At 40.0% G+C, this 24,894-nt stretch overlaps 2 protein-coding genes across 14 annotated transcripts in view; both read left to right on the top strand.

The window, feature by feature from the left end:
* The window catches only part of atp10d (ATPase phospholipid transporting 10D), a 72,783-nt gene extending 66,878 nt beyond the window's left edge, over positions 1-5,905 (top strand). For all 12 annotated transcript variants that reach the window (XM_040137944.1, XM_040137943.1, XM_040137933.1 and 9 more), the window contains 4 exons: positions 1,781-1,861; positions 2,097-2,201; positions 2,371-2,558; positions 4,257-5,905. In XM_040137944.1, the coding sequence (XP_039993878.1) occupies positions 1,781-1,861; positions 2,097-2,201; positions 2,371-2,558; positions 4,257-4,452 (570 nt within the window). In that variant the 3' untranslated portion in view covers positions 4,453-5,905. The remainder of the gene's footprint in view (positions 1-1,780; positions 1,862-2,096; positions 2,202-2,370; positions 2,559-4,256) is intronic.
* Positions 5,906-7,186: 1,281 nt separating this feature from the next.
* dapp1 (dual adaptor of phosphotyrosine and 3-phosphoinositides) lies at positions 7,187-24,803 on the top strand. Of its 2 annotated transcripts, none has more exons than XM_040137493.1 (9): positions 7,187-7,301; positions 11,069-11,191; positions 11,679-11,812; positions 15,811-15,941; positions 17,871-17,918; positions 18,132-18,194; positions 18,361-18,446; positions 21,648-21,735; positions 22,987-24,803. In XM_040137493.1, exons 1-9 carry the CDS (start codon positions 7,246-7,248, stop codon positions 23,008-23,010), a joined length of 753 nt encoding a protein of 250 aa, XP_039993427.1. In that variant the 5' UTR covers positions 7,187-7,245; the 3' UTR covers positions 23,011-24,803. The 2 variants fall into 2 exon arrangements, with proteins under 2 accessions (XP_039993427.1, XP_039993426.1); XM_040137492.1 differs by having other exon boundaries at positions 18,132-18,272.
* Positions 24,804-24,894: the final 91 nt, after the last annotated feature.

The following is a 24,894-nucleotide window of genomic DNA, read 5'->3' as shown; positions in this document are numbered from 1 at the left end:
AGTGACCTGCAAACACTAAGGTTCAAGATAAGGAAACCCTTATCTCCTGCATGGCCACCTAACCAGACCACTGATACTGTTACCTTGACCCTTCAAACCCTTTGCGGTCAAGAGCCAACAGCCTGGAATGTCCAGTGCACATCCCATTGTGGGTTTCAAGCACGACTTGGATAAACATCACCTCACCTTTATATATCATCTCCAGGAGCCAGGCGGCTAGAGAGAGTAGCTGGCACAACTTTTAATCCTCCTGTGAACTTTTGGTGACTGTCCCAGCTGTTGGAAGTAGCACAAGCCCGGAGGATCCAAACAAAGACACCGACGCAGACAGGTTCAGAGAGGGAACTTTAACTGATGAGCAGAAGAAGACCGGCTTACAGATATATGGATGGACTAGCAGGCAGGTACAGAAAACAGGATACTACATGCAGGTAGCAGGCACATGAGAAAACCAACTGGAACATAAGCAGACAATCTGGCAAGGAGCTGACGGAAATGGCTGGTTTAAGTACTGACTTGGACACTGAGCAAACTGGGAATGGGTGTGTGAGTGGCCAGGGAAGCTATGGTGATTTGAAATAGGAGACAGGTGAGCAGATGAATCTGGCAGTCAAGTGTCTAGGATAAGGAGAAACATTTGAGGACATCTGTAGCAGATGGAGTGGCACAAGACTGAGGCAAAAATAAATAGGACTGAGACAGGAATCCTAACAGAAGGAATGGGAAGTCCAGAAGGGAACAAGAGAGCCCAGAGACGAATCGTGACATGGACTTAAATAACTGATTTGCCTCGTTGCGTCTCAGAGTAAAGGTCATTTCAGTTGTCTTACATCTTTCATATCATCTCCAAAATAGATTTGAACTCTTTTATTCACTCACCATAGCTTTGTATTTCTATTTTGCCCTTTTTCTTTTTGTGTCTGTGTTTTGTGTTTGTTGTAGTGTTTACTGTTTGTCGCTGTAGTATTAGTCATAAATGTGTGTGCATATAAAATTGAACTTGTTTGTGCTTTCTTGTGTTTGCAAATCTTTCAGTCATTTAACCTGAAAAGAAATGTACCTAGTGAACATTTGTCTTTTTTTATGATTTAAGATACCAAATGAATGCTGCTCATATGTTAGGCCTGACATATACTACTGTATGGTAAAATAGAAATCTATGCTGATCAGCCACAACTAATGTATGCTAACCAATGTGTCATTTAGTGTTATAAATGACTATTCCATCCATCCAAACTCATCGGCTTTTCCTTGAGGGTCACTGGGGGCTGGAGCCAATCCCAACTGACACCGGTTGCCAGTCTTTCACAGGGCTGACACTTAGAGACAAACAACCAGTCACGCTCACATTAATACCTACAGGCAATTTAGATTCGCCGTTTAACCTGCACGTCTTTGGACTGTGGGAGGAGACCGCAGTTTCCAGAGGAAACCCACACAGGCACGTGGAGAACATACAGACTCCACACAGAACCGGGGTTCAAACCCAGAACCTTTTTGCTGTGAAGCAACAGTGGTGACCACTGCACCTTCAAGCCGCCCCCTATTAATGACTATTACGTGATTGTAATATAAATTTAATTAAACAGTGGAGTGGGACATTAGACAACTCAAGCACCCTTTGTTATAGTCTCACATGTGGGCAAGAAATGAAACATGGATCCATCCATTTGAGCAAGCAAGGAAAAACTGTGAAGACAGTGGTACTTCGTCTGACTACAGCCATACCTTTTGAGACTGTCTTTAACAAGACTAACAGACGAATCCTTTTCCTCTGCAGGTCTATTTTCCCTACAGGTTCTGGATCACAGTACTGGATGCATTTTACCAAAGCCTCATCTGCTTCTTTGTACCTTACTTTGTAAGTACACTTAGTCATGCCATTGTCCTCCTCACGTGTGGCGATCAGCTCATTTAGCTGCCCGTCAAAACCTGTGCTCTAATACTGTTGTGGACTGTTTCTCAAATGGCCGTGGACTAAATGATTTTTCTTTATAATCCTCCAAGTGAAAGCCTTATAGCTGATCACATGGTATTTAATATTACACAGTAATAAAGATCATTGTGATGTAAGATTGTTGTGATGTTGGTATCAGGCGCTTGCAGGATCAGACGTTGGGGAGCTGTCCTTTGGCTCCCCAATCAACGCCTCAGCTCTCCTCATCATCCTGCTGCACCAAGTCCTCGAGAGTCATACTCTGGTCAGACACATTGCTACACTAAAAGCTGTTCCAAATCACTTTTTTTCAAACTGTATTTTGCCTCCATCGTTTTGCTCTTGAAATATTTAATTGTTTGGCATTATCCTAGGATACCAAAAGACTGGAGTGCGTACTGTGCCAAAACGTGTTCCACTGTGTTGTTTTGCAGACATGGATTCATGTTCTGGTGTTGGTGCTCAGTGGCGGGTTCTACTTTGGCTTTGTGCTCCTCTTTAGTTTGTACTGTGTGACCTGCAGTCCCCCCACCAACCCTGTTGGGGTGGAAAAACTCCAGATGTCCCAGCCTCTCTTCTACATCATATGTGCTGTCACTACTGTGACAGCTCTGTTACCCAGGTACACACACCCACCCTCACCGAATATTTTTTCTCCCTTAAAGTATTTTTTCTGCCAAATGTGCATTTACAATATTCTGTTAACAATATGTTAGAACTGAACATCGACCCAAAGATAAGGCAGTAAAGGCAGGTGAAAACGCAACTCTAACATCATTTGTCATGAAGTATCAGGTGTCAGTTAATGAAACTAAATATCATTTGAAGTAGGGTTACTGTGTTAATAATGCAACAGCTTATATAGCATTTCTAGTTCTTATGAGAGACTGCTATTATGGAAATTACAATGTGCTGTAGATTTAATTGTAAATGGATAAACTGCCATTTTTGCCCATCAATCTACACTCGATAACCCATAATCATAAAGTGAAAACATGTTTTTAGAGTATTTTGCAAATTAATTAATAATCAAAAATTGAAATCTCATTTACTCATTTAGTATTCAGACCCTTAATTCAGTTCTTTGTAGAAGCCCCTTTGGCAGCAGTTACAGCCTCCAGTCTTCTTGAGTGAGTCTCTACAAGCTTTGTACAACTGGAGTCGGACAGTTTATCTCATTCTTCCTGGCAGATCCTCTCAGACTCCATCAGACTGGATGGGAAGTGTCTGTGAACTGACATCTTTAGGTCTCTCCACAGATGTTCTATGGGGTTTAAGTCTGGGCCACTCCAATGTCTTCTTGGCTTTGTGCTTCAGGTCATTGTTGTGCTGAAAGGTGAACGATTGCCACAGTCTCAGGTCGCCTGCACACTTGAGCAGGTGTTCTTCAACGACGTTTCTCTATTTGGCTGCATTCATCATTCCCTCAGTTCTGACCAATCTCTGCATCCCTGCTGCTGAGAAGCCCTCCCCCTATAGCATGATGCTGCCACCACCATGCTTCACCATTGGTGTTAGCCTGGTAATGAGCAGTACCTGGTGTTCACCAGACATAGTGTTTGGAGTCCTGTCCAAAGAGTTCAGTTTTTTGAGTGTCAGTTGGGTTCTTGGCCACCTCCCAGACTAAAGCCCTTCTTGCCCGGTTACTCAGTTTTGTGAGACAGCCAACTCCAGGAAGAGTCCTGGTAGTTCGGGTTCTTCCATTACTGAGGCCACTATGCTCCTGGGAACACTCAAAGCTTTAGGAATGGTTTTATACCTTTGCCCAGGTTTATGTCTCACCACAGTTTTATCTTGGAGGTCTACAGAGAGTTCCTTGGACTTCATGCCTTGATTTTAGTCCTGAAATGCAGAGTGAACTGTGGGACCTTATGTACACAGGTGTGTTCACCTTGTCACAAGTGGACTCCAGTCAAGTTCTAGACTCATCACAGGGATAATTAAAGCAAACAGGAAGCACGTGACCACAGTTTGGAGCACAGCAAAAAGTCTGAATGGTTTTGTAAATGAGAGATTTCAGTTTTTTATTTTCAATAAAAAATGTTTTTACTTTGTCATTACTGATTGAGTCTAGATTGATGGGATTAAAATGGCTATTTTATCCATTTAAAATTAAATCTACAATACAATAAAGTGTCTGAATAGTTTGTGAAGCCACTGTATATGAATAGCAATATACTGCATATTATGCTTACATAAAATATTTATATAAATAGCATACAAGCAGTGACCTGTGACTTCATTGTGTCCCATAATATCTTTGGCATCTCTTTACTGTGGTTTCTGATACTCACACCATCTTGTGTGTATACCTCTGTAGGGTGCTGTTTCAAGCTCTTCACAACACCTTACATCGCTCTGCTGTTCTGAAATTAGCTCAGATGGACAAAGTGGATTCAGAGGAGTACCAAAAGAGAACGCAGCACTGGAACAGGAGCCACTCCAGAGTCAACAGGCTGCCAGTGTGTGCTGACAACCCCAGATTGGAGCATAGCACAGCCTCAGTGGTGTCTTGACCTCCCTCTAAACACACACACACACACACACACACACACACACACACACACACACACACACACACACACACACACACACAGTCAGAGAGCTGCGTCCCACCACCCAGCAGAGCAGGCAGACTCATACCAGTGTATGTGCTGGCCAGGGAAAGAAAGACTTGAAAAGACTGTTGATGTTGACATGCTGGATTCAAGCGCATGTCACTTGCAGAAAAAGATTCTTTGGTGCAATAAAAGGCTATGTACATTTGTTCATTTTCCATTGCACTACTCTACTCTTTATAGGCTCCGCTGAAAGACTGCTCTATTTGCTACATATCAACAGCCATAGAAGCCTTGGTGAGACTAGTTTGCCATTAAGAAAATCATGTTTTAACTGGACATGTTCCACTTAATGAATAAATCAGAGTAGTGAGTATCATTTAATCAGGCATTTATGGGAACATGAGACATGAAACATGACCACCAACTTAAACATTTTTGAGACTATAATATTTTTTAAAGGAGCTGTATGTTTCATGTGCTGAATAGACAGACGTACACCATCAAGGCTACATTCACACTGCTGGTGAAAGTGACCAAATCAGATTTGATTTCCTCTGTATGGCTTTCAAGCATAACTTTTGGCCTTCCCCAGTGGATGGAGTTGCTCAGTTATCATGGAGATAGTTGCTACTTGAACAGAGACAGGGGTTGCTGTCGACTATGTTGATTGAACAAATATTTCTTAACTGAACTGAAAGCTTGCATGTAACCAAAGAGATTTGTAAATGGCACAAAACAGGTAGAGGATGCCATTCCTCTGACACAAACAAGGCATTCAATGTCTATGGGAAGGAGGCAGGCAGGATAAGGAAGCAACAATGTGATTATTATTTAGAGAGCCCATAGTGGTACTAGTACCATTGCTGTGTGTGATCCAGGTAATGACTGCAGTGTGTTAAGTTACCACTGTTTTTGACTCAATCAAGTTTTGGAGCATTTAACACTGATATCTTTTTAATCCGTATTCACACTGCCTGATGATGAACAAACACACTGGCATGTTTACAATGGTTGGACAGTTAGTGTTTACTGTCCCGCGAGCAGTGGACAGTGTGTAGAGATGTTGAAATGAGCGGCCTGTCTTTCTTTACCTGCTCAGGTGCTCTCTCTGCACTGGTGGCAGCTGGAAATCAAATGAAGGATTAATCAATGAGTCATACTGATCTGATTTTGGAGCGGTCTGTTTATTTATTTGCTGATCTTGTGTTGCTGTATTCCACATTCTCCTTACTGATCCCCACCATCTCGTCACTGTCCCCCACTGTCACTTGGTGGCTGTGGCTCAGGGGATAAAGTTGGTCGTCCACTTACCGTTCGATCCCCGGCTCCACATTTCAACATGTCAAAGTGTCCTTGGGCAATATACTGAACCCCAAATTTCCCACGTCGTGTCAGTGGGGTGTGTGTGTGTGTATAGAAAAGTACTGTATGAATGTGTGTGTGTGAATGGGCGAACGTGGCAGTAGTGTAAAGCGCTTTGAGTGGTCGATAAGATTAGAAGAGCGCTATATAAGTGCAGACCATTTACCATTTAAAATGGCTGCAGTTTACATTTACAGTATATACGAAGGACATGACAATACATAGAACAACAAAGCTGAGCTCTTTTTCATGTGAGACTGATGCATCTGCACGAGTCATAAATCTAATATTATTTTTCATAAGTGTGTTAAAATGAACACCTCTGTTCCTTGGCACTGCTGTTTAGACAAAACCTGGAATAAACATGTGTTTATGATCACAATTCTGTTAATAATAGACAATATGGCCATGTGAGATGTTCCAGTTTATTGTGGATTTTGAATTGAAAGCAAAGAAAATTGGACTATAGGTGAGGTTGTGTCAGGTGTGTGAATGCATTATGTGTCCAGCCAGTCAGGATTTTATCGACGCAGCAAGTTTAAAGTGAAGTGACTGTACTTCTTCTATGCATGTCTGTGTCATAGTGAACCAACTGATAAAATGAAGATATTCTTTCAGCCTTAACTTTGATGCAGTACTTTCAGGTTTTGACCTCTCTACAAAAGCCTTGATGTCTTGTCACTGGTGAGGATTTTTATATCGTGTAATGATTCAGTTGTTTTATTGGATGTATAAAGAAATCTCCAAGGACTGTTTGTACAGACATTTGTTTCAGACATTGCAAATATTAAAAAAACAATGTTCAAACCTTGTGTAGTCTGTGCAATGTATGCTGAAATTACTTGAAATCTGTATTGAAGCCATCTTGCTAGGTTTGTAATGTGATAGCCAGCCTGAACCCGCCAATTTACAGAAAACCACATACCTCTCCACAAAATGACCAAATCAAGTCCATCCGAATCAGAGTACCAGCTGAGCATGGCCAACCTGGGAGCTACTTTTTTTAAAAATATGCAACATATATGATATTGTCTGATTGATTGTTCATTTGTTTGCCGTTTTATATCCCAAATTATTTCTCTAAAAAAACAGTCTGTGCTGAACTCACTGTAGGCTACTGATGGGTTGGACAGCATTTGACCATGTTGGGAAACAAAATTTACAGAAGGTCACAAAGAGTCTGCTGGAGCTGCCAGCTGTTACTGGCATGGAAATCCACGCCTGTCAGAAGCATGAATGTCAAGGGACAACGCACTAGCATTACAAATACGTCTCAGTGAGGCGTACTTCCTCTTAGGCGTGTCTGACTTTAGCTGACAGCTTTCACTTCTGCCTGGCTGCTGCGCTCAGATGGTCACCGAACGCTGACTGAACACTTCTGGAGACATGAGTTTCTACAGCGATGCGTCCGAGGACGTGAGCGATGAATTGGAGACTTTGGGGTAAGACTGTCTGTGACTGTTGATACTTGAAGGTGAGGCTCTCCTCTGCCTTTCACCTGTTATAAGAAAGTGATGAGCTGCTAGAAGCAAAGCAGTCACGGGCACCTATTGACAAACTGTACCAGACTCGGTACCAAAATCATGCAATTAAAGTATTGTTACTTATCCACAAATGTATGTACAGGTCTTACAACGTATGTTCTGTATATTTCCTGGCATTATAGTGCCATAAATTCTTACCTCTCCTTTGTTTCCACCACTCGACTGAGTTGAAGAGGTTGTGACGGCAAAGTTACATCTATAAATGACAACATACAGACCAATAGAAATTACGAGGAAGAGATCGGGAAATTGTTTGAATTTAGTCTGTGTTAATCAACATATTCCCACAACACACGCAGTCCGGGTGTAGATTTGGGTATGGACAGCAGGGGCAGGTCCCTCCCAATGTCAAGGTGTTACTGAAACCGTCTGGCCATTTTAACTCCCCTCCGTGTTACCGGCAGGATCTATGCAGAGCTGCCCGGCTTGTGAGGTTTCTTCAAAATGTTGGTTAATCTAATTACGAGTGAAACCCTGGGATATGGGGCATACTCGGTTATGATCTGGCAACCCTCAACTTCAAACTGCATAACGCATTGTTGAGCAGCTGCACCCTGGCAGCAGCAGTGGTGGGGTCGATGATGAGAGGTGGTGAATCTGAAACGGTAAGTATTCATAGATTAAAGGTTTCAAGTGTCACAGGATTGAAACGGTCTTCCCTGGAGAAAATTAACATGGTTAAGTGTTTGCAAATTTGTGAGGCGGGGATTCTTCCCAAAGCCAATTAAGACACCAGGTCCTTTTTCAAGAAGAACTAAAGAGTAAGTAAGAGCTGATTTTAGCTGACCATTCCATGGGTGGATCAGGAGCGGAGTTCTTACTGCACATGGGTCATTAAGACCCATTTGAACATTATTTATAAAATAAATTAGCCACCGCTTGTCCAACTGGTTTGTTTGTTAATGTCAGGCATCATTTTATTGCGAAAATTCAGTCAGCAGCAGCCTGAGAAACACAGATAGACAGACAGGTGAGCTCTGATGGCCCATTTGATTTAAACAGTGTTTTCTGGGGAGGCGTGAACTTTTTGTGCTTCAGGATTGATAACATTAGCTGTACAGAAACACACAGAACATCCACACAATCATTGCGCTGTTCATAATCCCCTGGCTATGTTTACAGACTCCCAGTAAGAGCTTGTGGCTATAGCGGTGTTACAATTTTATGGTATGTCTCCTAACCACTAGACCACCACGACACGTCCATGTGTTCCCTGTAAGATGTAAACTCCCACAGGTTGGTGAAAACCAAAGCTGCCAGAAAAAATACAGAGCACAAGATCTCTATGTCCTCAGCTTGCTTTGGGGTGTTACAGTGACCTTCTTGGAGTCACCATGGTTCCATTAGTTGCAACAGGCCAAACTCAGACATTAAAAGATCAGAATTGATATGTGTTGACATACCATGTTGTTTGGGTCAACTGTGATAAAAGCAAACATCAAGGGGGAAAATCGAACTATTGAACATATTGATTTAATCTTTCTCTACAAATAAGAGGAAAGATGCAAAAACCACTAGTTTTGAACCAATCTTTTAGATTGACGAATATCCCTGGCTCTGTTAAAATGACTTGGTGGTGTTGGAATAAATACAGTTTGGAAAGAAGAAAAACCTTTGAATCACAATGATCATCAAATATTTCTCTTCCCACTCTGACAGTGAATCCACCTTAGCTGATTTCTTTCCATGTCTCTTAATAACTATAGTTTGGCCTGTCAGGCTGTGAAACAAAAAGGTTACCAAAGCAAAAACCCACAGAAGCAGCAGTTCCTTCAGCTTCCTCTAAATAAGAATTTTTTTCACACATTCTCAGCAACTCTTAATGCAAATAATGAAGTTTAACATCCGTTTACTGATTTCCTCTACATGTCTTACAGTCTGAGGTTTGTTTAAGACCAAAAATCATCTCCATTTCCTCTGAAAACATCTGGAAGGTCTTTTCTTCCACATAGATTAAGGCCAAAATGTACCTGCAAATAGTTTCAAGTGCAGCACATAAGGCAAAGATAGAGACACTTTCCTGCTAGGGCTGGGCTGTAAATCAGTATGATAGCAAGAGGAATTGTATCATGACGATATGATCATATCCCATTATTGTTTTAAAGAATTATTTTGTCCAAATTAATCATTAAGAGCAAACCGTAATTAAAAGCTTTTCTTCTAGAGCTTTCAACTACATCTCATGGTCTTCACCAGTAGTGTCCATCCGTTGATGACTGTGAACTCTGGAAGTAAGTGAACCTTGAGTTAAGATTGTTTCGTCAAACTACTATTTCCAAAGTCAAGAATGAACTTTAATGCTCAAGTTATTGAAATTTTTTTTTTACACATTTGGAGAGTTTCTTTCAAAGCTCAAGGTTTGTTTGTCACACACACACATTATACAAGACAATGGCAGTGAAATGTTTCCCCATGTTTTGTCTGATGTAATGCATAGCAGTGGAATACAGGTCATTACAATGAACATCACTTAGATTGTTTAATACAGAGCAAAAACTCTTTGTCTAAATGAGATAATCTAGTCTGACCTGTTTTGAGTACGGATGGAATCATCTACTGCTGACTATGCAAGGCTGTTTGATTTAATTCAAGTTCAGTAACTCGCCTTGTATGAATAAGCAATTTTATCTTATCTGGGGTTATACTCAGCTAGATACAAGGGACATGTCTGTTACAGGACCTCCACTTTGCTTTGACATTTATTTTCAGCTCTGACGTTTCAAGACAAAAACATGTAATTTCAAGTTTTGGTCTTTTGGCTGCATGACTGTATATTCTCATCTTAACTTGGGACAAAATATCTCATCTCAAGGTTTAGAATTATGTTCACGAGTTCGTTTTTCAACCTGCCACAATCCAGTGAATACAATAGTGCTTCAGGTGGTTTACATCCCATTCAGTACAATACAATTCTACAGTGTCAGAATAATCACACCAGTCACACCAGAAAGTGGCACACATCTTCACAAAATATGTGGCTCTAGAAGCTTGGCTGGCAAACTGCTGTATCTAGCAAGCTAACCGCTAGCACAGTAGCCAAGCAGTCATTTAGCAAGCTCATTAGGTTGGAGAGCTTTTTCCCCCTTCTTTAATAAAACTCTGTTGACTTAGGCGACGCACAATCCTGAGATCCAGAAGGTAGTGAACAGCTATTGCGACTGACTGGCGTTAGCATGTTTCCGAATTTGGTGGTGTGCACCGGGCCCTCCACATTACCCTACAGAAGGTCTGCATCCTTAATAATAATGTTAATATTTTTAAACTTAACTAGACTTCAGCTGTACTCGGGACATGAAATTATGCTTGCGGCTCATCTCGATGCAAGTAAACGTGGACTTTCCTGTTTCTCATCGCTGTGTTCAAGTGACTGATGTGGAACAGTGTACATTCCACAGTGAGCAGCAAAAACTTTGAAACAGGCAGTGTGCTGTACATCTCTCACAGAAAATACGGAGGAGAAAGGGAGAGAAAGCCCAGAGGCACTACATGGCTCAGACACACTGTTTGGGTTGAGCCGGTGTATCATTTTATGATCATTTTTTCCCCAAAGAATATGACAATGTAAATGAATCTCCTTTTTTCACAAGAAATGTAACAGATCAAGATTGGTTCTCGGCTCACCACAGTATTGAGGTATTGGTTATTTCCTATTTTCTTTGTTGAAGGTGGTACCACTATGACCTGTCCCGCCATGCTGCAGAGGCCCTTCTCTTGTCCAATGGGACTGATGGAAGTTATCTCCTGAGAAACAGTAATGAGGGACCAGGCTGCTTTGCCCTGTCTGTCAGGTCAGTTTGCCTATAACACCATCATTTTAACGGACATAAATACAGCTGTGTTAGTTAATGTTAGTTTACAAATATTGAAAACTGTCAAGTACCAAAAGTTGGCATTGAATGCCTTATCAGATTCATAAACTTCTTTATTTATTCTTTGATCCGATAGTTCAGAACACCATGTGGCCAGTTATAGACTGTGTTTTATTTGGGAAACGTTCATGTATGGCTGCTTGATTACGGATGTTTAGAAAACATTTAGAAAACACTTAATACAACCTTTGGCTTCATTTGTTAAATGAAAAATAAATTTTATATTGTGCAAAATCTCAAGTTCTCAAGGTAGATATTCTAAATTCAGCTAGGGATGGATGGGCCATGATCTGCCTTCCACTGGAAATGTCCCACTGTAGCAAGTTTTCAAAGATTACTGTGCAGGCTACTATTTTGCAGGTATATGACTTTGACAGTGCATCATTCCATGTCGTTTGTTTGTCAGGGCGAAGGATTCAGTCAAGCATTTTCACGTGACACGCAAAGACAACGGCTATGTGTTTGGGTTTAACCAGTTTGCAACACTTCAAGACTTTGTCAACCACTTTGCTAACCAGCCTCTGCTGGGGAGTGACACAGGTATGCAGAACTTCAGATCTGTACTACCTAGCTTACTGCATGTTAGCAGATTCACTGTGTGTCAACTGGTTTGTGGTCATTTGATTAATTTAAACATTTAATTGGGAATATGACCCACTACATCATACTTTCTACTGACATGATAAGGGCCCTAAGGTGAGTCCTGCTTTGATCTGGTGGCCCGGTCTAACAGAGATGTCAAAATTTCTAAGGCCAAACGATTTCAAGGCCTTCATTATTTCAACTGATACTGCTTAAGTGAGAGGGACCTGGATGCAGACAAAATGGCGGACCTCCGCAAGAGGCACCTCCACAGTTAACAGGAAATCGTGTGACCTCAGCAGTGGAAGTTGGTCTTCTTCATATTGTTTGTGCGAGAACATCTGCATTGCACATGTGTGAAGTCCACTTGTGGATGAAAAAGACGAAAAGGCAGGAGGATTTCACAGGGGTAAGATACAGAGTCTACTTGGGATCTTTTAAAAGTTTTTGTTTTTCCAAGGTTTTATTCAATGTTGTCTATCAAACCTTAATATATGGAAGAATCTAGCGAGGATGGGTATACCGATACCAGAAAAGACATTTCAAAGTTTTAGTGGCTCCAAGCATTCAATGTTAGCAATTTTTCACTCGTTGTTGCAGGCCATGTGACGCGTTTTAAAATATTTGTGTAACTTCAATCAATACTGAATTTAAATGAGTTTAAAGTGGATACTGTATTGTTGTGTACAAAGCTTTTGGTGCCAGTGAGAGCTTTGTAAACCATTATAGATATTATTAGTGGATAAGTAATAGTGTAATTGTTTGTCAACTGTCTTTTCAGGAATTTTACTGAGAACGTGAAGGTTATTACAGGGTTAGTGTGGTCAGTCTTTACCCCTGTGGAAAAAAGTGCACCATCTAGGACGGCACAAGGAATGATTGGATCATTTGCTAATTGTTTTTCAGAGTACCATCAAAATCCTGGAGGCCCAAGGACAAATCCGGTACCAAGCAGAGGTCACCATGGCCAGAGGGAGACAGTTTTAACCCTCCTATTATGTTTTTTTAAGACACGGTTTTTACTGGTTTACATTGGGTTTTATTCTTCCTGTCTTTAAATGTACAAATCTAACCACCAAACTAAATTCCTTGAATGTGCAAATATACACTACTGGGCCAATAAAAGTATTCTGATTCTGAACTATGTGTTCCTTGCAGAAGTTACAGTAATTTTTTGTAGGTTTAAATTGCTGGGGTCCATTTGTCCCCAAACATAAAAGATGTGTGTTTATGTCTGTAACATCACAACTGGGTTTGTTTTGATTTTGACAACAGAGGATGCGGTACAAGAGCTAATAGTCACTGTCTTTCAGTTTCAGCTAGGCACAGCCTATTCACATTCTGTAATCAGTTGTTTAGAAGAAATTGTTTAATAAAAAATTTAGTTTAAATATTACATAAAACATTTAAAAGAATCGGCGACTTTTAAAGACTTAATTGAATTAACTTAATATCTGTCCATTTTTAAAATCTACACTAATTGCAAACTTAATTTAAAATACTGTATAAAGCCTTTAAAAGAGTAAATTAAGTTTTAAAATATATTTCTAATGAATAAACTTTATATATTTTTTTAAATCTGTGAAGACCAACTTCCACTGCTGAGGTCACAAGATTTCCTGTCAACTGTGGATGTGCCTCTTGCGGAGGTCCGCCATTTGGTCTGCAGCCAGGTGCTCTTAGCTTATGTGGTGCATTTTTTTTCCAAATCAAAGTAACTACCCAAAGCCCACCTGGGACCAGGCAGCATTGGCATACCATACACGTTCAGCAGCTCATTTCTTAACCTGCAGCTACAGGTTTAGATTTGAGCCATGGCTGGGGTTAAGGTCTGCCAATCTTTGCTAAAAACAGGAGGCCATACATACTGTTGGCTTAAACCTCTTGTTCCTGATTGAAGACATCTTGGCCTTTTTAGAGATGTAACATGTTGGGGTTTGGATATTAAAGGATAAGGCTGGGGAGTTCCCGTATTTTTCTTATTGTCAGCAAATCCCATGAAAAAACCAAAACCAACAATGAATATATCCTATCAACAAGTATCGTCCGTGTATCCAAATCTGATATATCTTATTCCTCTGAGCCACAAGGCTCCACTGTTGTTTAAAAACTATTAAAAAAACACCGGGTGACATTTTCCTTCATTGGGAAAAATAAGTGCACTGTGGTTTATTTAGAAACTGCTTCCAGACTGATAACGCCGATCACTTTCACAGGCTCTGGGGAAGAGCCTCTGTGAGGCAGGGGCCACTGAGCACGCGTGGAAACACAGTTCATCTTGTAGCCAATCAAAACTTTTTCTTTGCCTTTTCAACTTGTGCAAAGTTAGCATTAGAAAATGAAGCGCTCAGTACCTGTTTTTGCTGACAATAAGAAAAATACACAAAAAGTAACCAGCCTTATCCTTTTTTTTCCATGGAGACATATTTGGTTGGTGTGATATAATAAAAAACAACCTTCATCACATAATGAGATAACCTTTGATATGTTACTGACCAAAGTAGTCTAAATTGATGATAATGAACCATTGTAATAACAATAAACAGACTATAGTCTGGTTCTGGAATGTAAACCAAATTCAAGCCACACAGGCTATCACAGATGATGTGAAAGAAATACCCATTGATGCATTATGTAGCCAAAAATGGCCTAATTGAGTTATTGAGATAAGGGTACCATAGGCTGTCGTTAGATAATAGGTTAATAGGTCTAATTATAACAGTGCTATCTTGATTGACTAATGAAAATGAATGCAAATGCAAAGCATATCCATGCTTACTTTCTACAAGTACTGCAGAAGACCTGTCTTGAAGTGAAGGGTCGGACGGCCTCATTTTTCCCTGAGACCTTGATCGCTGATACAGAACCTACCCATAAAACATGGCTCAGTCCTGAGATCTCCCCACCATCCGAATCCCCATCACTCACTGCATTCAGTTACTCTAATGCCTGTTTGGCATCCATGAATCACTTTCTCTTATCCACCATAGGCTATAAGGAGTTATTACCTGACACAGTTCTGTCAGATAAAACACTGTAACAAATGCTGTTGCCTAGCAACATAGAATATTCAAACATAAACTGCATGAAAATAAATGCATTCTGCGGGGGGTGAATTTTACACCCATGCACTTATAGGTTTAAATGCCCCTGTTTTTAATCAGATTTTATCATGACTATTTTTAACAATCAGGGTGCTACATAACACAATTTTAGGAAAAGTATAAGACTGGGGGACTTGAATATTTAACATAGTACTGTACAACTGAAAAAAATTTACACCGGGGCAGTTGCGGCCCAGGAGGTAGAGAGGGTTCGTCCACTAAATGGAAGGTCTTTGGTTCAATCCCCGCTCCAGTCGGCATTACAAAGTGATATTGGGCAAAATACTGAACCCCAAATTTCCCCCAATGTATCATAGGTGTGTTTGTGTGTGTGTAGAAAGTGCTGTTTGTTTTGCAAAGCGCTGTATGAATGTGTGTGTGTGAATGGGTGAATGTAGCAGTAGTGTAAAGTGCTTTGAGTGGTCCATAAGACTAGAAAAGTGCTATGTACGTGCAGTCTAGTTATTAAACAAATAAGAATGTTCATTATATTCTTCATTCTTCATTATAGAGGAAGTTATTGCATAACTCTGCAACAACTCTTCAAGTCTAAAATGAAGAAAATCTGGATTAACTAGGGACATACCGCGGTGCAGCAAGCAAGATTGCTTAAAACCTACTGCGCACTTCTTTGTTTTTTGCTTTTGATTTTACAGTGTTGCATGCTACACACATGACACACGTGAAACACTGCAACACACCCCAGCATTGTTATGAAATCTCCACTACACATTTTCCAGTGCAACAAGAGAAAGTCCCCATACATGTCTGTTTTGTTGTTGGATATTCTTTTCTTCTGCATTTTAATGTCAGGTAGTCAGACCTGTGACCTCCCCTCTGCCTCCATACCAGGAACCCTTATTGTACTGAAGTGTCCGTACCCATGGCGTGTGGAGGAGCCATCCATCTACGAGTCTGTGCGAGTTCACACAGCCATACAGACAGGCCGCACAGAAAATGATCTTGTGGCGAATGCACCATCGGTATGACACCTGTGAGCAGATGATATCAAAAATACCAAAATACCCCAGTGATGTGATTCAAATTCAACTTTCTTTGCAAGTCAATTTTAAAAGATAATTCTGAATTATTACAACAGTGGTATTATATTTATAATTGCTAGCAGTTGTGATGACAGGCAACTAACCCAAATAACAGACTCTTCACTACACCCGCCATCAAAAAGCAATTGTCCAATCATATCTTAGCAACCGTAACTGAGCATGGCAGGTCTGTCGAGCTTTGGATTTCCCCACGTATGAAGCAGTGTGCATCGGGCTCTAATAAGGACAATTCTCTGCATGTGAAGAATTTGGAGGGTGGTGTCTTATTTTTTCCCCTTTCCAAAACCATAAATACAAGACCAAAGTGTCAAGTTTGTCGTCTCTAACGTAAGCTGCTAACCTGACCATGGCCAGATAACTAGTTTACGACGACCAACAGTAGTAAGAGATACTAGAATGGGCATATTAGTAGCTTACTATATTATTTTGAGAGGTTACAGGTTACTTTAGAAAAATATCTGTTCAAGACTAACATATCCACTGTGAGAGCCAAAATTCTAGTATATTGGAGTTTAGACATTACGGTTGTTAGAATGAATTGCATTACAATTTTTAATACAGTATCATATTATTAGCTATAACTAGCTCTACCCTGACATACACAAACCATGCTGCTCATTTATTTCCATGTCCTCCACATGGATAATCAGCTGGTGAAAATGATGAGTTTCTGCCTCCTATACGAAGTTTAGTCTTTAAACATTATATCATATATGCAGTCATCAAGTACATACTGTATTTAAGACCATTTTAAAGGGTTTTCAATTAAAAACGAGCCAGCCGGAGCTGAGCTTTCTCTTTTCTTTTTTTTATTCAAAGATTTTTTATGGCATTCTTTATTTCAATTTTCAGCACAGAGACATACAGGAAATGTGGGGAAGGAGAGGGGTATGACATACAATGAGGGTCCTCTGGTCTCCGGCCATAAGTGGGACTGAGGACATTGCGGTTCCTTGGTATGCTCCTTAACCATGTGGCTATTGGGGCGCCACAAGCTGGAGCTCAGCTTTCAACCACATCTCTCAGTCTTGGCCAGCAAGGGACTTATGGCTCAGTTGTCTACTACCTACTTGAGTTGTGTCTTGAGACAATTTATTTCTTGTACAAAGACAATTTCTACAACTTGAACAACTTGTACAGGGAACATTTTGAATAGATTGCTGGTACCAGTTTCTTCAAACTGCAGTGCTCCAGGACTGACAGCTTCACCTAACACATTAAAAACATCAGGTCACCCTTGATGTGTGACTATTGAGAATAGGATGGTAAACTACCATTTCTAGACACCTGCGTTCATGTGACGGCTGACAAGAGCGTCCGCCCTGAGAGGAAGACAGAAGAAGACAGCTGTTAGGTACACTACATCAGTGAAACAGCACAAATCCTGGAAAGCAAAAACAGACACCATCATCTGTCTTTGACCAAAACCACTCACAGCATCTACCGGGAAGAGGTCAAAGGTCATCAGCTGGGAGTCAGGGATGACCAGAGAAAGATCAAGGAGGACATTCACATCTGATAGCAGAGAGCATCTTTGAACAAAGTCAGAGGTTACCATTTATCCCCACACACAAGCAGCTGTTATCATGGGACAGGAATTCCATACTTCAGTCACAGGATGACTGGACTGAACTCACTGAACCAACCCGACGACAAATGAGCCAACAACTTCATTCACTGATGAAGAACTGTGAGATGTGGTTGAAAGCTCAAAAAAGCTAGTAAATGGACCTTGAGTTAAGATGATTTTGGCCCAGATCCAGGTTGTAAGAGGCAGAATTATCTTTGAAAGTCAATACTTGACTCACTAAAAGAATCATTTTTCTACCAACATGAATGTCTTTTCAGCTGGGCACAAAGGAAGGCTATCTGGTGAAACAAGGAGCATTTGTGAAGGTGAGCGCAGTTGAACTATAGGAGCCCTACACCTCATTGTGTCTGAATACAAATCAGCTTTTAACAGGAAACCTGTTTTCAGTTGTACGCATGTGATTGCAGTTGAAAATGTTATGTAACTGTAGTGGAGCAGAAATGTGTGCTTCAGTTTTGAACACAGACCATTGATGGGCGTGATATTTAAAACACATCCACTTTTAAACCTTTTTGCAGAACTGGAAGCAGAGGTGGTTTACACTCAACAGATATGAACTCAGATACTTTAAAGACAAAATGGTGAGACTCTCTTCAGCTGTGGGACACTGTGTGCTTAATGTGCTATTTCTCAACTTTACTTTTGGATTTTTGAATACAGTATGTGGCTACAGCAATTGCATTTATTGTGACAAACACTTTGAGCTTGTGGTGTGTATGTGTAAGTTGTTGTGTGTCTCTGTTGCAGTGTGAGGAGCCCATTCGAACCCTGGATCTTCGAGCCTGCTCTGCAGTCCAGTTTGACTATTCTCAGGACAGAGTCAACTGCTTCTGGTAAGTGATGGTCAGTCATTGATCAGCACTGAGAAATTGTACCATCAGGAATTTGTATGAAGAAATGTGGAAGATGTAACCCAACCACATGTGCAATACTTTTCATTTAAAATGAAGTAAAATCTGCCTCCTATTATTTGGCTGAACTGGACTGTTGTATTAGTAGTAGTAGTGGCTTAGGCCCACATCGTGGTATTGATTAATTAGAATAAAGAAAAAGTGTGCATTTAAAGGACAATGCTGATGGATTCACTTGTTGTATCCCATTACATACAATGCTACTTTAGTGATTCAGATTGCACTGGGACCCACAAGAGATAAAACTTAAGTAAACTAAACTGTAGTGCTGTTTGGTACAAAGCCATGTAAATTGTTGGAAAACCTGTAAATGTGTAATGTGTAAATGTTGCTCATTTACACAATGTTTGCTGACAAGTAACATGCTCGCTAGCTTGGGTTTACACACCCACAATGGTAAACTGGAAGTGGCGGAGGCCATGTAGGTAAGTCTTCACCTTGTGAAGTGAACTTTCAATGTTTGGCTGACCTGCCAGCCTGATTTGGTACACTTTTTAAATCACAAACCTGACACTATGCCTGTTAAACCACAAACATTTTGGTTTTGTTTGGAGTAGTAGATATGGCCAGGTTAACCTGTTATTCTTTACTTGAACAAAGACTGTAAAATAAAGGTGTTAGAACTAGATTTAGTTTTTAGTTTAGAAGACAGTGCCTCACAAATTATGTAATAATGCAGGAGCCAGCTTGATGTGAATGTTAGAGGTGCAAGTACCCAAACAAATTTGCAGTTAATCAAATTTCCAACAACGAACAGACACACAGTGAACCTTGCTTTTGGGGCCCCTGGAGGTCTGGGTCTTTTCCAGCTTTGCCCACTTGGTTCACTTTATAATCCATCCTTGCTAAATCTCAGCAGTGTATCGATTAAATTACTGAAGTCGATGATCGATAGCTCTGTCAACTATCAACCTTCAGTCCAAATAAACACTAATTTTTAGTGTGAAAAAAATCTCAACTCAAGGTCTACTCACTATCTTTTTCTGAGCTTTCATTTTCAGCTCACGGTCTTTATTTTATACTTTGGTAATATGATGAGACCTGAGGCCTTTCTATGCGCTGATGGAGACTGTGAGATCTGTTCTGAAACAGCTGTCTTGAATTGAGAAATTTTGCCACACATACTGATTCCATGGTCAAGAATGAACTCCCATGTTAAACTCAGTGTGTTGAGTTACATCACCTAAAACTGAGGAGAAATTTATGGGAACTCAGAACACAAAATAGGGAGTATCTCTTTAAAAAAACAATTGCAATAATTAATAATCAATTAATCCTTGGAGTCATTTGTAAGCAAAAATGCCATAAGTTACTAGTTCCAGCTGGTCTTATGTGAATATTTGCTGTTTCTTCAGTCTTCTTCTTCAGTCTTCTCTGATAGTAACATGAGTCTTCAACCCCAACATGAGGGTTTTGGACAGTTGGTCGGACAAAACAAAACATCTGAATAAGTCATCTTGGGCTAATGGAAATTGCATTTTTATGGTATTGTATTTTAAATTGGTATTTAAATTGCATTACTATGTTCTGAATTTTTATAGCCTAAATGATTACTTGATCAAAAAATAATAACAGCCTAATAAATAAAAATAATTGTTAACTGGAACCCTATATCTTTAAAAATGAAGAATTATAACAGCAGAATTTGAACAGCCACACAAAAAAAGGAATGGAACATGTGCTGTATATATAATATAATAAAGAGATAATGTAATGTGGATACAATATGGGAAAAAATAATAAAAGCAAAATGTGTGCAATGTGTATCAGATGACACTAACAATATCAAAAGGTAGTATACAAAATGTGTTTCAGATCAGTAGCCGCACACCAGGCAACAGTGGGTGGTTTTCTGAGTTTTACTTCCCCATGGCAACAAAATCTGACATTTGTGTTGTTTAAAAAAGGGGAAGTCTGAACAGCTAAATAACAGAAGGAAACGGGGAGGGAAGGAGAAGTGCCCATGAGCTGAAAGACAGCAGTGGCTTTACAGAGATTACCACCACTGACCCCCCCCTGTACCTTTTACACAATATCCTGGTGCTGATTTTGATTTAGAGTCCTTTTAACCCCTCCTCCTTCGTATTTCATCCTGCAGGAAAGTGATCATTTTTTCATCAGGCAAACAAGGTTCCTGCAGTATCATCTCTTATCTTTCCTCCTGTGACAGTGGCCTGTGAATGAAGGGTAAAGTTAGAGGTTAAGCAGCAAAGTATTCTGAATAGGTTTTTTTACAACCCTGATTTTATGGCTCTACTTGACTTTGTTCAATAGCAATGGCCACTGAGGCTCATGGGTAATAATTAGTGCCTTAAATACAGCCCAGGAGTTAAAGCCTTTTGTTGTTGTTGTTTGTTGGTTGTGGTTGTTGTTGTTGTTGTTAATCTGGAGAGATCATAGATTCAGCTGTAATGGTTTTAATGGCTGAAATGAAAAGAATGTGTATATATACCCAATACAAACCCTTTAATCAACTTACCGGGGTCATACACCTACAATGATCTAAAAAACACACATCATCAATTGAAATACCAGGCCTGGCCAACTGAATCCATAGATGGATAAGGTAACTCCTTAACGTAGAGTCTTTTTATCAGAGTACAACGGGTCTATTAATGGCCAGTATGGACAGGAGGAATGATTACATCATTCAAAACCTGTTCACACTGTTTTAAGACAGATTTGAAAATAGTGAACTTGAGAGACATAGTTTAGCTGAAGTATGTCCTAAGTATGAAATGAATCTCTGCCAAGGTTTCTGAAAAATGATGATGATTAAGTGTCCTTTAAGCAAAAGATTAAAAAGAAAGAATTTTTATATGACCAGCACCCTCTTGAAGGTCAGATCTGGCAACAAGGTCATGGACCCACCACTGCAACACATTTTGTTCTAGAGTTAGTTGTTGTGCAACGTCATACTGTTGACTAACAAGTAACCAGCAGACAACTAGGAAGAGAGCCCTCTCCCAAGTCAAAAGGCAAACGACAAAGCAAATATTTGGTCCTGTGCCCACTTTTTAGATTTGCATGACTTTCGTGTGTAAAAACTGGATAATATACTGTAATGCACAACCTTCCCTTCCTTTTCCTTGAGTGACTCTCCATATCTCTGTGTGTACACAGCCTGGTGTTTCCTGAGAGGACATTTTATCTCTGTGCAAAGACGGGTGTGGAAGCAGACGAGTGGATCAAGATTCTGAGGTGGAAACTGGTGAGTTTGTTCAGACTGGATGTTTTACACAGTCCTGTCAAGAAGCCTGGCGTTTTGTTGGAGAGCCTCCTCTCTCCACTCCATATCATAGTGTAGCAAAGGAAAAAAACACATAAACAACTACTGACAGTGTGCACCGTCCTAAATTTAATGGAGATTGTTGAAAAGCATTCTGGGAAACAAGGAAATCACCAGTTGAGGTTCAGTAGAAGAAGACAAGGCAGGTAGAGGGAAAGTGGATAATTACAACTCATGACTCTATCTGCTACAATGCAATGAATCCATTTGTGTCTGAGGGAGGATTTTTGCTTTAAGCGGCACAAACAAATTGAATGTGATTAATATGTCATATCTTGTGTAATATTAACCCACTTCCTACCTTACTGAAAAATAGCACGTTTCTTCAAACACTGATCCTCTGCTTGGTTAAACAAAACATACTATTACTGTTGTACCATATTACAGAATGTGTGTGTATCACAAGACTTTGCTACTACTAGTTTGAAAGTTAAAGTTGAATCTTTGTGACTGTGTATGATCAATGTTTGAAACTTTGGGGAGTTTGTTACAGGAACAGTCAGTGGTTGTGTCTATAATGTGAAATCCTGGATTTGAATGGTCTTTGGATTTTCTGTAGTGGTCTTAAAAATACTTGTTAAAGTACACTGAAGTAGCGTATCACATGACATGGTAAGCTTCGATTGAGTTTAAAAAAAAAAAAAAAGGTTATAAATGCACTTGCAAGAACAAACCTTTACACTCATATCTTGAGATGTTTGATTTGAAAGAGAACTTATTTTAATTGTAATGATAACTATTATAACGATCTGTTAACCCCCCCTGCTCTTTCATCTACCTGCATTTCTACCTGTGTATGGCTCTTGTTTTTCTAAGCCTCACTCAGTACTGAGTGGTTTTTATTTGGGGTGCTTTAACTGTGTGCTCTCCGTCATGCCTCTCAGTGCATAGAGAGGTGCAGTCACGAGATACCGATATAAGGCCCCTGCTGACGTAGGTGAAAAACTGTTGTGGTTCCGCTTAAAATATTTTTAACATTTTAACAACCTAATTTAATGGGTTTAGGGAAAACTCATTGGGACATTTTTTCAACTCAAAGTCAACGAAGAAGACGACTTGAACTCAAGTGTTTTGACTTGACTAAAAAACTTGCATTATTCAAAGGATCAGGTCATTTCACTATGTTGCATTCTGAGTTTTTGCAGCCAGCAGTGACACACTCTTTGTTTCCAGTCACAGATAAGAAAAGGTCGATGATTGCTGTCAGTGGAGACACAGGAGATGGTTAGAAGCCCCACCATCAGAAAGGATGTCACATCAACTGGGTGAACAATGAAGAACAACTGGGACACATTTCCCTGACAGTACTGACTGGATGCTAACAACTTGGATGTGACTCCATTGTTTTTAGGAATTTATTTAGTACAAAGATGCTTCATTTCTCATGATACTCCTGTTAGCAGTCTTACATGGCCCCTTTTCTTTCCCAGAGGATGTTTGTTCCTAGTATGTTTGACATGAACATTTGCTTGAAAAATTATTTAAAGGATAGATTTATTTTGTAGGATTATTCTGTAAGACTAAAACTAAATGTGTTTGTGTGCCCCTCAACACTTCCTGAATTCTTTACTCTGTCTGTGGCTTTCCAAGGCCCCAAGCCCACTGGTTCCAACTGAAGAGCAAAATCTTAAAAACGGCTCACTAATATGTACTTTAATTTTTTTAAAAGGCTCAGCAATTTCCTATAAGAGTTTACCGCTGCAGATTTCAGCAAATTTTACTCACACAGGAGGAAAAAGTGACTTTGTTGGGGACAGTGGAGGATTAATCCACGTTCGGTGCTGTAGTATTTGTGAAAGCGGGACGGTGTGTGTGTGGGACTGAGGCTAAATAAACTACAATGTATGTGTTCATGGTGATGAAGGAACATGTGCCCCAGTGCAACCGTGTGTCTCACTTACGTGTTTTAATAGTTTTTGGAAAAAAAATGGAGCTCAATGGCTCAAAGGAATAAGGCTACATCAGGCTGTAAATACACACAGGACTTGTTAGCATCAATTCATTGTTAGTTTAGGTCTGCGCGTGGAATTTGTTGACCAGATAAATGTAGGATATTATCCTTTAATAACTGCAAAGCATTTATTTAAAACGTCAGCATAACATGAGATTCAGGGAATTTACTTTACATATTAGAATAAAATAGGTAATTAAAATATAGCATTACCAAGAGCATCACTAACCAAGACCAGGTCAGGCAGAGTTGTGTGGTTACCTGTCTCCTTGCATGATGCTGTCATACTGTACGTCACACCCCACAGGATAGCCAGTCATGCCATGACTATGGGTGGTGAGAACTGCATGACAACTTACTTAATACTGATGAATTTTGTCAAGTATAGAAAATTATTTTAAGTAAAACCAACTAACTAAAGGATTCCAAATCGAATTATTCATTTTGCAATCACTCCTCTAAAACTGCCTTTTACATACAGTGGCATGAAAGCGTTTGTGCACCCTTGGTCAAAATTTCCGTTTCTGTGAATGGTTAAGTGAGTAAAAGATGAGCAGATCTCCAAAAGGCATAAGGTTGAAAATTAAACATTCTTTTCAACATTTTAAGCAATATTAGGAAAGGCCAAGTGATGCAAATTTCAAAGCTTTGTAAATATTCTGACCCCTAAAACCTTGTCTCAACAATCAGCAGCCCTGGGCTCCTCTAAGCAGCTGCACAGCACTCATAGCCTCATTTCGTAATGTAATTAAGAAATGGGAGTTAAAAGGAACGGTGGAGGTCAAGTTGAGGTCTGGAAAACCAAGAAAACATTCTGAGAGAAGTGCTCATAGGATTGCTAGAAAGACAAATCAAAACCCCCGCTTGACTGTAAAAGGCCTTCGGGAAGATTTAGCCGAACTGTGGAGTGGTGGTGCACTGTTTACTGTGCAGCGACACCTGTACAAATATGACCCTCATGGAAGTCATCAGAAGAAAACCTGTCCTGCATCCTCACCACAAAATTCTGCATCAGAAGAGCCTGATGCATTTTGGAAACAAGTCTTAAGGACTGATGAAGTTAAATAGAACTTTTTGGCCACAATGAGCAAAGGTGTGTTTGGAGAAAAAGGGAGGAAGAATTTCATGAA

Source organism: Xiphias gladius, chromosome 10, assembly GCF_016859285.1.
Source record: "Xiphias gladius isolate SHS-SW01 ecotype Sanya breed wild chromosome 10, ASM1685928v1, whole genome shotgun sequence".
In the NCBI taxonomy this organism is placed as follows: domain Eukaryota; kingdom Metazoa; phylum Chordata; class Actinopteri; order Istiophoriformes; family Xiphiidae; genus Xiphias; species Xiphias gladius.
The sequence above is the reverse complement of the archived record's forward strand: the minus strand, read 5'-3'. Positions and strand labels throughout refer to the sequence as shown.